The sequence below is a fragment of the Lepus europaeus genome, chromosome 3 (genome assembly GCF_033115175.1).
Source record: "Lepus europaeus isolate LE1 chromosome 3, mLepTim1.pri, whole genome shotgun sequence".
In the NCBI taxonomy this organism is placed as follows: domain Eukaryota; kingdom Metazoa; phylum Chordata; class Mammalia; order Lagomorpha; family Leporidae; genus Lepus; species Lepus europaeus.
The window spans coordinates 80,308,345-80,320,591 of record NC_084829.1 but is presented as its reverse complement, the minus strand read 5'-3'; the positions used below and the strand labels follow the sequence as shown (position 1 = coordinate 80,320,591).

At 37.6% G+C, this 12,247-nt stretch overlaps 1 protein-coding gene across 8 annotated transcripts in view; it reads right to left on the bottom strand.

Annotated features, from left to right (window-relative positions):
• DOP1A (DOP1 leucine zipper like protein A) overlaps nt 1–12,247 on the bottom strand; it is a 117,048-nt gene that overhangs the window by 5,288 nt on the left and 99,513 nt on the right. For 3 of the 8 annotated variants that reach the window (XR_009865501.1, XM_062186417.1, XM_062186418.1), the window contains exons 32-37: nt 11,374–11,526; nt 10,253–10,389; nt 8,588–8,643; nt 7,321–7,485; nt 3,276–3,405; nt 1,304–1,363 (exon numbers count right to left, since the gene is read on the bottom strand). Coding sequence is in view for 5 of the 8 variants with exons in the window: in XM_062186417.1 (XP_062042401.1) it covers nt 1,304–1,363; nt 3,276–3,405; nt 7,321–7,485; nt 8,588–8,643; nt 10,253–10,389; nt 11,374–11,526 (701 nt within the window). In the remaining 3 variants the exon portion in view is untranslated. Of the gene's footprint in view, nt 1–1,303; nt 1,364–3,275; nt 3,406–7,320; nt 7,486–8,587; nt 8,644–10,252; nt 10,390–11,373; nt 11,527–12,247 lie in introns of those variants that run through there. The other 5 variants (XM_062186420.1, XM_062186419.1, XR_009865503.1 and 2 more) reach the window with 5 other exon arrangements.

Below are 12,247 nucleotides of genomic sequence, written 5' to 3'. Positions count from 1 at the left end.
GCTTGAGCCATCATCTGCTGCCTCTCAAGGGTACACATTATCAGGAAGCTGGAATTGAAAGCAGCTGCGACTTAAATCTAAGAAACTCCCATATGGGATACAGGCATCACAGTGGCTTCTTTACTGCTATGCCAAATGCTTGCCCCACCTAATGTTTTATTATCACTAAATTCCCCTGGGAGAAAGCAGAAGCAAAATCCAGTTTATTTTCTTGTTTGTTCTCTCAAGGTTGGTTTGCTTAAAGTCAAGTCATAAGAGTAATATAGCTGGGGGCCGGCACTATGGTGTAGCGCGTAAAGCCACCACCTGTGGTGCCAGCATCCCATGTGGGCACTGGTTCGAGACCCAGCTGCTCCACTTCCAATCCAACTCTGCTATGGCCTGGTAAGGCAGTGGAGGATGGCCCAAGTCCTTGGGCCCCTGTACCCACGTGGGAGACCCGGAGGAGGCTCCTGGCTCCTGATTTCGGATTGGCATAGCTCCGGCCGTTGAAGCCATCTCTGAGTAAACCAGGGGATGGAAGATCTCTCTCTCTCTCTCTCTCTGCCTCTCCTCTGTGTAACTGTGACTTTCAAGCAAAATAGATACATCTTAAAAAAAAAAAAAAAAAAAAGGAATAACATAACTGAAGAAGACTCTAGGACCAAACAAAATCACCTTGATCTTTATTGGAAACAGAAAAACAAAACCAAAGAGCAAAAACCAATTCTCTATTTTTTAGCAATTGTTTAACTTCTGATCTAGGTTACAGGATACACAAAATCATCTTCTTTTCTCTTAATTATGACACTGACTGGCTTTTACATTATTGACTACCATAGTTCAAATACTGGCTGATCATTCCACTTGTAGTTCCCTAAATCAAACTACACTTTAGTAGTAATCAAAAGGTATACAGAAATGAATTTATACTGACAAAAAGAATACACTCTAAATACTTTATTACACTCTAAATACTTTATTTCCAATTGTTAAGAACTACGGTGTAACCTTCTGTTTATATTCCTATCAAGGTATGCTTTTAAGAAAGGGACTTTTACTAAGCTCTTGACCAAGAAGAGTGCACCTGTTTCAGGATTTTCACTCTCCTTAATTAGAATACCTGCTCTTCGATGGTAACTTAAACATATATTCATATAAATGATCTCTCCTTTGACTTCCCTAGTCTACACTTGAAGAAAGACTTCCTTCCTGTTTACCTCTTGGACTTGTTGAAATCCAGACCTGGGTTTGTGTCTCAGTATTTGGTCCAGATGTGGCAGCTTTTCCTGCCATATCACAAGCATCAAACAGCCACCCTCACCTGATACTTGGCCATCTCCAATCCCTCCAAAATCACTGTCTTAAAGTCCTCCTCCTTGTCCTGTGGAAGGAAAGAGGAGAACTCATAGCCTTTGTTGCAGTAGAAGTATGCTTGGCCATGAAGACCTTGTTTAAAGTGATTTGGATGGGAAGAAGTTTTCAAATAAAAATCTTGTCTTTCTTATTCTGTGGGTCAAGTTTTGGGCCAAAGACTGGCATTATTTATCCTTTGGATAAGCAAGGGTCTTATCAAAATTCTTGTTTCTAACAAGATGCAGGGATAAATGGTATGTGCATGGGTAGTTACTTACTCATATTGCTTCTGGATTTTTTATATTATTCTAAACCCTAGAGGATCAAAGTGAAAGTACTCAAGTCCTATCCTAACCTCTGAACCCAACTTTCATCCTTATCTCTGTCCTTTTATCTCACCCTTAAAACAACTGGGATTCTCAATCAAGATCCTCAAGTCCTCAAGTAAAACCTCCTCCATTCCACATGTATAGTTTGTGAAATTCAGTTTAAGAGTTGCTACCTGATTAGGGAACTCCAGAAGATGGGGAAATTTTTGAACACTCAAAGCATATACTGTAAACTAGGCCTCACAAAACAGCTCATCCCCAAACTGAACAATTTGGTTTTAAAATTTTTAAATGGAAAAAAAAAAAAAAAAAAAAAAGGCAAAAAGGAATACAGGCCCCATGGTGAGCATGCCAGTTTCGTTATTGTTCTGTTGTTGAGCAAAAGCCTCTAATCACCTAGCCTGATGCATACTGAAAGATACAAAGATAGGAGACATGATATATTTTACCAATTATATCTTCCTACATTTAATTTATGGTGTATGCTTTAAGTACAAAGCTAATTCCCACTTTTTCCTTGAGACATTTGTCTAAATGCTTTGTATTTTTGAGTCCCTTCTTTCTAACAGAGACAGTTTAATTTTGAGCAGTGCTTTAAAAACCTGGTGGGGAGGGTCTTGAAATCTATTATAATGGGACATAATCAGCATCAGCAATGGGAACTACAAAAAAAAATTAAGGGTGAGCTTTATGAGAAAATTAGGTTCTGTTACATAGCTGTACAGCAAAGGTGGGGAACCTTTTTTCTGCCAAGGACCATTTGGATATTTATAACATCATTCACGGGCCATATGAAATTATCATCTTAAAAATTAGCCAACCATACATTTATTTAATTTTGAGTCCCAACTGTGGTTGCCTTGGCAGGACCAGACTGAACAATTGCACAAGGCTTATACAGGCCTGCAGGCTAGATGTTCCCCACCCTGCTGTATAGGGTCAGGTTCTCTTAGTGTAAGCCATAACTTAAACAGGGAAAACCACTGAGCGAAAACGAATTTTAACAGATTTTACTTCACATGGGTAAGCTGAATCAATGTTAATGGCTATTCCCTTTATTACTTTGACTGAAGTTTACCCAATTTTAAAGAAATCAATTTTTAAAAATTTAAGGTATCTTCTACTTACCCACTGATTAGTTCTATTGGAATAATTCTGACAATCCCGTTGCATTTTTCTCAGTTGATATCTTGTTTCACATTATATCATCAAGACAAATATTGTGGGTGTATTAAATTCTTAAGTTTTGATGTGAAAACTACTTAGGGCTAGAGTGTTAAGTACTTACATGCAATGTTCCAAAGTTTTCATTCTTTTTTTGAGAGGGAAATATTTTAAAGTAGATTTATTAATGTTTAAAAGCCTTCCCTTTTCTTCTCTTTAAAACATTAGTATGGTAACCAATATTCATTTAAAATATCTACTTTTTACAATGTATTTTTTAAATGTCTGGTAATATTAGGCTCATAGACATTAATTCTAGGAACTAGAGACTTGTTTTAAAACTATCTCAACATAATGACCTGTTTCCCAGGAAGTAGTTAATAAATGCCTCACTAATGCAACATTTACACAAAACAAAACAGAAGTGAATAAAAAAATGTACAATACCTTTGCCCTTTTCCGAAGAAGTTTTGCTAGTCGTACCACATAAGGCTTAAATTCTCGTTGATGTATGCCCTGCCTTCTGACTTCCAAACCTGAATCATCTGAGGCTTCTGGAATAAAGGCCCATCGGTACCTGTACGTACAAGGAAATGGCCATGTAAAATAGTAAAACGATCATCACCTCACTATATAAAGGTTCAAATGTCAGCTGTGCCACCTGCAGCCCTGTCAGCCTGGTGTGTTTCTTAACCTCTCTAAGCCTTTCTTCAGTAAAATTTCAGAGGGCTATAAAGGGTAAATTATACATCAATTTGCCAAGTGCGCATCACTAATTTTTTCATGAGCACAAAGTACTCAAACATTTTCTTCCACATAGGTTAATAATCTAAAACTTAAGAGGAAAATTGCATTTATTTTGTTTTCTCTTCATACTCTAACACTCAGATGATTTCCCAATGTATTTGACCAAATGTTCCCTAAGTACATGGTAAAGGGGCAAAGAACTGAGAAAATTAAAGAAAAAAAATTAAGTAGGACTTCTTTCACATTTCCCTTGTATTTGTTTTTATTTCTTTTTTTAAAAAAATATTCTTTATTTGTTTGAAAGGCAGAGAGGGAGAGATCTTCCATCTGTTGGTTCACTTTGCAAATGCCTGAAAAAAGTGGCTCTGAGCCAGGCCAAAGTCAGGCTCCCCAAACTCCATTCAGGTCTCCCACATGAGCGGCAGGGACCCAGCTACTGGAGCCATTACCTGCCTCCTAGAGTGACTTTAGCAGAAGCTGGAATCAGAGGTAGAGCAGAGACCCAAATCTAGAGACTCCCACATGGAATGTGGGCATCCCAAGGGCATCCTAACTGCTGCGCCAAATGCTTGCACCTTATTTTAGTCTTTAATAAGTAACTGTTGTCTGACTATGGAAAACATGTAAATAGTATAAAAGGACACACCAAAGAAAGCTAGTCTCTCCCTCATATTAAGATCCATCAGTGTTGCTCGTTTTATACCAAAGAGAATTTATGCATACAAGAGTACAGATTCACATGACCAAACCTCCCCGCTTTAAAAGAAAACAAATGACTGCTGCTTGTTTGGCTTTCATTACATTTCTTGGCTATCATTCCTCATCATATAAAACCCCATTCTCTAACAGCTACATAGAACTCCAATGTTAGAAGATACTGATTAACCAGTTTCCTAGGTTGTCTGTTTAATATTGCAAAAGTGCCACAGTGGTTACCCTTATATAAAACATATTTTTGTGAACATATGAAACTAAACTGATAGGATGAATCCTTGGAAACAGCAGAATTATGGGCTTAAAATGCATGTATATTTTACATTTTGGTAAATGCCATCTTTGAAGAACTAGACAACATCAATCAATGTACATTTCCAACAAGCATAAGAATGCTTCTGTTATTGAGTAAAAAGGAAAGCAGCTTTCACATCTTTACCATACTGATTATTTATCATTTTAATGGTAATTTCTTTTGTGAATACAGATCAGCATCTTTCCTTGTTTAAAAGCCTTTTGTTTTCTACAAACTATTTTTTTTGTCATTTATTGTTTCTGTTAGGTTAAGTATTAAGCATGTTAGACTTTTATCATTTACCAGGGGTCTTCAAGGAGTCATGGAAAATGGGTACTATGGAAAAAAAAGTGCATGGATTTTAAAAACAATTTTTTGTGGGGCCAGCATTGTGGCATAGTAAAGCTACTGCCTGTGACACCAGCATCCCATATGGGTGCCAATTCCTGTCCTGGCTGCTCCACTCCTGATCCAGCTCCTTACTAATGGCCTGGGAAAAGCAGCAGAAGACGGCCCAAGTGCCTGGGTCCCTAACACCCACATGGAGACTCGGAAGAAACTCCTGGCTTTGGCCTGGCCCAGCGCTGGCTGTTGTGGCCATCTGGGGAGTGAACCAGTGGATGAAAGATCTCTCTGTAAATCTTTCAAATAAATAAATAAAGCTTAAAGAAAAAAGAAATGTAGATCATGCCTACACAGATACTAGAGATTATGAAATTCTCCATCTTTTCTCCTACTTTATAATTAAAAATTAATTTTAAAAACATTAGTTTTTAAAAACTTGTCATTTTTATTATGGCATGTTTCTCTTCCTTTTGTAGTAAGTATATCTTGATTAGTAAAATTCATGAACTAATTTTGGTCTTTGTCATGTAGAATCAGAGTTCTGTGCAATTAAACACACTACTTAATGTTCATCGCAGAGCACTGAAGGGCATCATTTCTATCATTTTTGTGAAATTTAAGTATTCTGGTTAATTTTGGTCACTTCCCTACAATTCTGCTTATACCCTTTTTTAACTCCTCTAGGAGTAGCATCAATTTGACAGACACTCAACCACTGAAATTTATAAAAAACAGAAGTATATGTTGTTTTTTGGGGCTGGCACTGTGGCATAGTGGGTAAAGCTGCCGCCTGCAATGCCGGCATCCCATATGGGCACCAGTTCGAGTCCCGGCTGCTCCACTTCGGATCCAGCTCTCTGCTATGGCCTGGGAAAGCAGTGGAAGATGGCCCAAGTCCTTGAGTCCCTGCACCCATGTGGGAGACCTGAAAGATGCTCCTGGCTCCTAGCTTTGGATCAGCACAGCTCCAGCCATTGTGGCCATCTGGGAAGTGAACCAGCGGATGGAAGACCTCTCTCTTTCTCAGCATCTGCCTCTCTTTAACTCTTCCTTTGAAATAAATAAATAAATCTTAAAAAAAAATATGATTTTCAAATGAAAGAAAAATCGCACTGAATAATGTAGAAATAATTTCCGAATCCTAGCATTACATTGAAAGAAAGCTGGTGAAACAGCAACTTTTGGAGATTTACGCATATCCAAATAAAAAAAAAAAAGAGAATAAGTATTTTGAGATCTTACTCTTTATCATTAATATTATATTTCTGAATAATACAACACAGTATAATATGCAAATACACATATGATACTGTGGATAAATTCTCTTAGATACATTTTTTTTTAAAAAAGATTTATTTAAAAGGAAGAGTTACAGAGAGGCAGAGGCAAAGACAGAGAGAAGAGAGGTCTTCTATCAGTTGGTTCACTCTCCAGATGGCTGCAATAGCCAGAGCTGGGCCGATCCAAAGCCAGGAGCCAGGAGCTTCTTCTAGGTCTCCCATGTGACCTATGCAACATGTGGGTGCAAGGGCCCAAGGATTTGGGCCATCTTCCACTGCTTTCCCAGGCCATACCAGTGAGCTGGATTGGAAGTGGAGCAGCCGGGACTTGAACCAGAGCCCATACGGGATGCTGGCGTGGTAGGCGACAGCTTTACTGGTTACGCAACAGTGCCAGCCCCTACCTTAAATACATTTTAATAAGACAACTCATATACTTTGCCAATTTTTAAAATTCAGACATGAAAAATTATTTTTGAGCACTTATGAATAAGGCATTTTGAGAATTTAATCAGTTTTCCTCCATACCTTTTCGTTCAACTTAGTGTCATCTTAAAAAAAAAACAGACAAAAATACCCCAGCTTCCTTGATTTTAAGTCTGGCCCATTTCCAGTCCTTCCACAGTGTAAAAATAAGCCTCTTGGGGCTGGCATGGTGTACTGGGTAACACTGCTGCCTGCTATGCTGGCATCCTAGCTGCTCCACTTCCAATCCAGCTCCCTGCTAATGGCCTTGGAAGGCAGTGGAGGATGGCTTAAGTGCTTGGGCCCCTGTATCCCAGTAGGAGACCAGGAGGAGGCTCTAGGCTGGCCCAGCCCCAGCCATTGCAGCCATCTGGAGAGAGAACCAGTACATGGAAGATCTGTCTGTGACTCTCTCACTTTCTATTTGTGGCTCTGCCTTTCAAATAAATGAAAAACTAAAAAAGAAAAAAAAAATCACACCATTTATTCCAATAACTCTGCCGCCATATTTCTTGCAAAAAATTACTTTAGTAAAAATTATGACTATTTTAACTTGTACAAAGAATATTTAAATAGTCTCAGATGTTAGTGGCCAAAGAAAATGTATTTTCAAAAATATCCACTTAATATCATTGCTTTTACTTACATTTGGAACTGAGGAAGATTTTCAGAGGGCAATGCCAGAGCCAAATCCAAAAATTTGCAAGCAGATAGATAGAGGTTTAGCCAGCGCTGGCTGTTATAGGAAGTAGAAAAGCCATTACCCCCTGTGTAGGTGGTCTCCAGGCCAGCCACAGAGGGGCCGGAAGCCCTGCAGGAAGGAGAGAGAACTGTCAGCAGCTGCACTCATTTTCCCACAAGGCGTTCCTGGCGGATCTAATGGTACCAACTAATACTTTTCATAATCATCCTGATACAAGTGTGCCAGTAATTGCTAAGCAAGGTCATAACTAAATTAATTTTGTTCCCAAATAAAAAAATCAGACTCAAATATAAAAATAAAAAATGTAAATCCAAGAAACTTTACTACTAATCAACTTCTTTCAGCAAACATGGGAGGAAGCTTTCTATAATAATAAAATCCGTTCCTAGTACAAAGGACTCTTAATAAATCTAGTGCTCCAAAATGATAAAATATATTCATGACACGTTTTAAAGGAAAATTTCAATTTCTAAATCTGTATAAAACTTTTAAAATTATATGAATTATAATATTATATGTTATATATAATTATAATTATATATAACATATAATATTATAATACATAATATATAATTATATTATAATTATATAAATATATACTTATAGAACATATAATATACATAATATAAAATATAATGTATAATAATATATAATATATAAAAATAAATATATAAATTATATGTAATTATATAATATATTTAATATAATATAAATATATAACATATTATATTATATGATATATAATATATGCTATATATTATATAATATATTATGTAATATATAATTATAATGTATATTATACATTACTAAACTATTTCTACTAAAAAGAATAAAATTATAGCATGTTAAGTTGGAGCCATTCTGGAAGATCTAGATACTTTGGTAATAGGGGTATCTACCATAATGAGTTTTATTATGGTACAATGTTTCAGGGACCAGATCTGACCTACCAAAACCAATATGGCTCATGTAGTACAACTACTGCACTGCTTTAAAATAAATTTATGTCTAGCACACAAAGGTCATGAATGCAGATAGTTTAGTCTTAAATGCTTAAGGAATATTGTATCCAAACATGATGATTTAGATAATGTATTAAATATATGAAGTATTCAGATAAATAGTATCTATATGCTATTAGGTGCTAAGGAACTTTCTGAATAATTTTTGTTAAGAACTGATGAGAATGCATTGAAATAAATCACATTACCGGGAAATATCCTCATCAGCAGTGAGTTCTTGCTCCATCAGTAAAAATACTTGTACCTGAAGACCATGAAATAAATATTAAGCATTTATTTAAACTGGCCATTTAATTCTTTCATATTATATTTAGGCTGTATTTTCATCAATGTAAAAAAATTTAGAATATTTAGAATCCTTTAAATTATACATAGTTCCTGAAAATAAAAGAGCAAATTTAGCAGCATGAAGCCTTGATCATTTGGCAGAATCCAGTGAGATGAAAACAGGCTTTTGTTTTAGGTCTCTAAGGAACATAGTCACAGTTACTAAAATAAATAAGTAAATAAGTTAAAGTAATTTTTTTTTTTTTTGACAGGCAGAGTGGACAGTGAGAGAGAGAGAGAGACAGAGAGAAAGGTCTTCCTTTTGCCGTTGGTTCACCCTCCAATGGCCGCCGCGGTAGGCATGCTGCGACAGGCGCACCGCGCTGATCCGATGGCAGGAGCCAGGTGCTTCTCCTGGTCTCCCATGGGGTGCAGGGCCCAAGCACTTGGGCCATCCTCCACTGCACTCCCGGGCCACAGCAGAGAGCTGGCCTGGAAGAGGGGCATCCGGGACAGGACCGGTGCCCCGACCGGGACTAGAACCCAGTGTGCCGGCTCCGCAAGGCGGAGGATTAGCCTAGTGAGCCGCGGCGCCGGCCATGTTAAAGTAATTTTAAAGCAAATTTCTTCATGGAAAAAACTATAAAACTGGGTTTTCAGAGATAGAAACTCCTTTCTCATTCTTTACTTGTTTCCCTTTCCCAACTCCCCAAATCCTTCTTGTGAAGATGACTGGCTATGGTTTAGGGAGGGAGGGAGAACAAAATTACATAGGTGGGACTTCGGAAGGTTTTCCTTGTTTACAGTAAAGTCTCTCTGAAGCAAGTGTAATAAATAAATATAAATAAAGTAAAATAAAAATTATTTTTAAAATTTATTGATTTGAGAAGGGGAAAGAGAGAGAGCTCAAGTGAGTGAGCCAATCTGCTGGTTCACTCTGCAAAAGCCAGTGATAGGTGAAGGTATGCTGAAGCTGAGGGCCAGCAAGCAACTCAATCCAGGTATCCCATGTGGGTGGCAGGAACTCAATTACCTGAGCCATCACCTGTTGCCTCCCAGGATCTGCATTAGCAGGAAGCTGGAGTCAGGAGCTGGGAACTGTACCCGGGCACTCTGATATGGGAAGCTGATGTCTTAACCATAGTATTAACCACTAGGCTAAACACCTGCCCCTGAAGCAATTTTAACTGGGATAGGTGTTACACTTCAAGAGTGAGTTGATGCCTTATGTCACTCCATTTAAATATAGCTCAACTATCTCTATCATGAGAGGTCCTGCTACAGACGGGAGCTGGCTTGTTGTCTATGATAAAGTGAAAAATGTGGCTTATAAAAGCCTGCTCATTAAACTAGATCAGATAAAATGATGATTCACAAGGAGCTGCCACTTACATTGCATATATGAAACGTTAACCTGTATGGAGATAGAATTTGATGTGTTTCACTGTTTTGAATTGTAAAAATTGTCAGTAACTGGTTTAAATAATCTCTTCCAAAATTAATTTTTATCCAGTAAACACATGGAAACAAGAGACATTTTGTTTATGGTTTAGATTTATAATCTGAACAAATTAAAATTAACTCACAAGTTCTGTGATCATGGTAGGCCAGAGTGAGGTAAGATGTTGTGGAGACATTCTTAAAAGTAACACTCTGAAAAACAGGAACACTTGAGAGTGAAGAGTTGGAACTTGGGGCAAACGAAGACTCTCAACCAATCTCTCTGAAAGAAAAGCAGTATCTTTTCAATAACTAAATATTTGAATTGCCCATAAAATTGTACCATCTAGTCCAGTACTGTTCACACTATTTGTGGCGAAGGATCAACTTTACACTTGATCTTTGCCAAAAGGCTGAGAAGTGATTTAACTTTAAAAGGTATTCCAACCTGTTGCAGATTGATCAATGCATCTGAGGGATCTAAAATTGCATTGTTTTCAAGTTTTTTGCATCAAAATAAACAACTTTTAATTTCATAAGCTTTTTGAAGTGCCTGCATATACCTGAAATTAGGTATAAATGGTTAAGAAAGAAGGAGCCATTTCTCTTCTGGGAGAAAAGAAAAATCTCATAGAGACAACTGTAATGGCCCCATGTCAGTTCCTGAGGCTTGAGGTCATAGAGCACACTGGTGAGGCCAGCACATAATTCAGTTGTGGAACTGTTTGGTGGCATGAGTGATGAGTGTACCAGTATCCTCTGGACACAGACATCCACCAAACCCAGTTGATACCTTACACAGCCCTCCTACTATATCCCTAAATTACAGACCTCTATATGCTACTGCTAGCCACAACTTCCTGGTACGGCAAATAATTTGGTTCTTTCTTTATGGGATGCAACTTCTTGTTCACAATATAAAACTCTAACAGGCTTGCCTGCAGCATGTCAGTCTAATATCTCATCCTCAACTTGCCTGCAACAAGTAGATCTTACATCTCATCCTCAAACATGAATTCGTAGGAAGCTTGAATCAAACAATAAAATCAAGACTACATTTAAGCAAGTTCTACAAACACAGTGTTGATTATTCTTAGATACTGGAGATGGTAACATTTGTTGTTTTAGTAGATATATTTCTAACTATAAAATATTCCTCATCTACTGATACTAGGTGTATTTCATCCCAACTTAAAATTAGAAAAACAGGAAAAAAAACACAACTGCAGTTGGAAGACTGAAAATAAAACTAGTTTTCACTATTTACCTTGTATATCTGGAAGATATTTCTGGTACTGGTCAACTTCACTGCTAAAAATAGCAAATGCTAATCTTTTGAGAAGCATGGCTCTCTGTTCTAGCTCCACATCTCGGTTTGCAAAGAGATTAAGTGAACTGCTTTGAGCCACAGCTACACGAGCTGGAAAAAGAAAAGCAAGTGAGAGACTGTTACACAGTCATCTAGTCATTTAATAAAAGATTATTCTGCTGTTTGCCTTTAAAAATGGTTAGAGAGGCTGGCATTTGGTATTGCAATTAAGAAGCCACTTGGAACACCTGCATCTCATATAGAGTGCCTGGATTACAGTCCTGACTCTACTTATGATTCCACTGGCTAACATGCAACCTGGGAGGCTGCAGGTTATGGATCAGATGGTTGGGCCCCTCCCACCGGCATGGGAGATTTGGACTGAATCCCCAGCTCCTGGATTCAGCCTGGCCCAGTCTCAGCTCTTAAAGGCATTTGGGTAGTAAGGCAGTGAGTAGATGAGATCTGTCTCTGCCTCTTGCTTTCAAATAAATACATACATTTTTAAATGGCTAAATGTCCTATAATATCCAGAAGTGAGAGAAGCATGGGCTAGAGGACTTGGGACTGCTATCTGGTGCAGAAGTAATGAGAAACAGATCTAGCATGCCAGATCTACATGTCAGCAGAGCAAATGGTAAGAACTATGATGTTGAGGCAGGAAAATTTAGAACTCTGGGTTTAGAAGGCAAAAATCACTAACAATATATAAAATCTTTTAATATTTTATGTCATCTGCTTAGATCCTTCATGTTACGTTAAAAAATAATTTCCAATGTGGCCTGGCCTACCTACTTGTCCTTCGTTATATCTTGTTCTTTATCTCCAATTC